Source organism: Arachis ipaensis, chromosome B02 (assembly GCF_000816755.2).
Source record: "Arachis ipaensis cultivar K30076 chromosome B02, Araip1.1, whole genome shotgun sequence".
NCBI lineage: Eukaryota > Viridiplantae > Streptophyta > Magnoliopsida > Fabales > Fabaceae > Arachis > Arachis ipaensis.
In genome coordinates, this window is record NC_029786.2 from 80683931 (window position 1) to 80684560 (window position 630).

General features: G+C 37.9%; 1 protein-coding gene across 1 annotated transcript in view; it reads left to right on the forward strand.

Moving 5' to 3' along the window:
• LOC107625527 (cytochrome b5) overlaps positions 111-630 on the forward strand; it is a 2237-nt gene continuing 1717 nt past the window's right edge. Inside the window, exons 1-2 of the mRNA XM_016328174.2 lie at positions 111-270; positions 381-496. Of these exons, the coding sequence (XP_016183660.1) occupies positions 419-496 (78 nt within the window). The 5' untranslated portion in view covers positions 111-270; positions 381-418. The remainder of the gene's footprint in view (positions 271-380; positions 497-630) is intronic.

Below are 630 nucleotides of genomic sequence, written 5' to 3' on the forward strand. Positions count from 1 at the left end.
CTAAGGGCACATATTAATTAAACCTTAATAATTATTACATCTTCAGAAAATTCTTTTACTACCATTTTTGTGGGGAAAAAAAAAATTTGTCTCGTGTAGGTGGGTTGGTGTGACAAAGCCGTTCGAGAATTCCACCCTCACCAACCCCAATTACAATCATCAACCAAAAACCGACCAACCAACAAAAACCCATTGCTACTTATTCCTCACCAACTACTCTCCAAGTCCTTCATTCAAAATTCCAAAGCCTCTCGGCCATTTGATTAACAGGTAATCTTTTTTTTTTTTTTTTCTTACTCTTTCTCAACCTTTTCTTCTTTTCAACGCACATAGCACATAGTATCACATTATTACAACCGTTTTCTTCTTGCTTTCCTTAGGCACACGCCCCCCAACAACAACAAGAAGATAAACAATAATGGGTAAGGTTTTTACTTTGGCTGACGTTTCTTCCCACAACCACCGCAAAGATTGCTGGCTCGTCATTCATGGCAAGGTAACTCCCCTAAATTTTTGCATGGGTGTGAAGTTGGTTTGGTTATGGCTTTTGAATCCAAAGATGCTGGCTTTTTGGTTTTTCCTTCATGGGTTCTTGATATTATCAAGGTTCATTTTGTGATTCTTACGTTT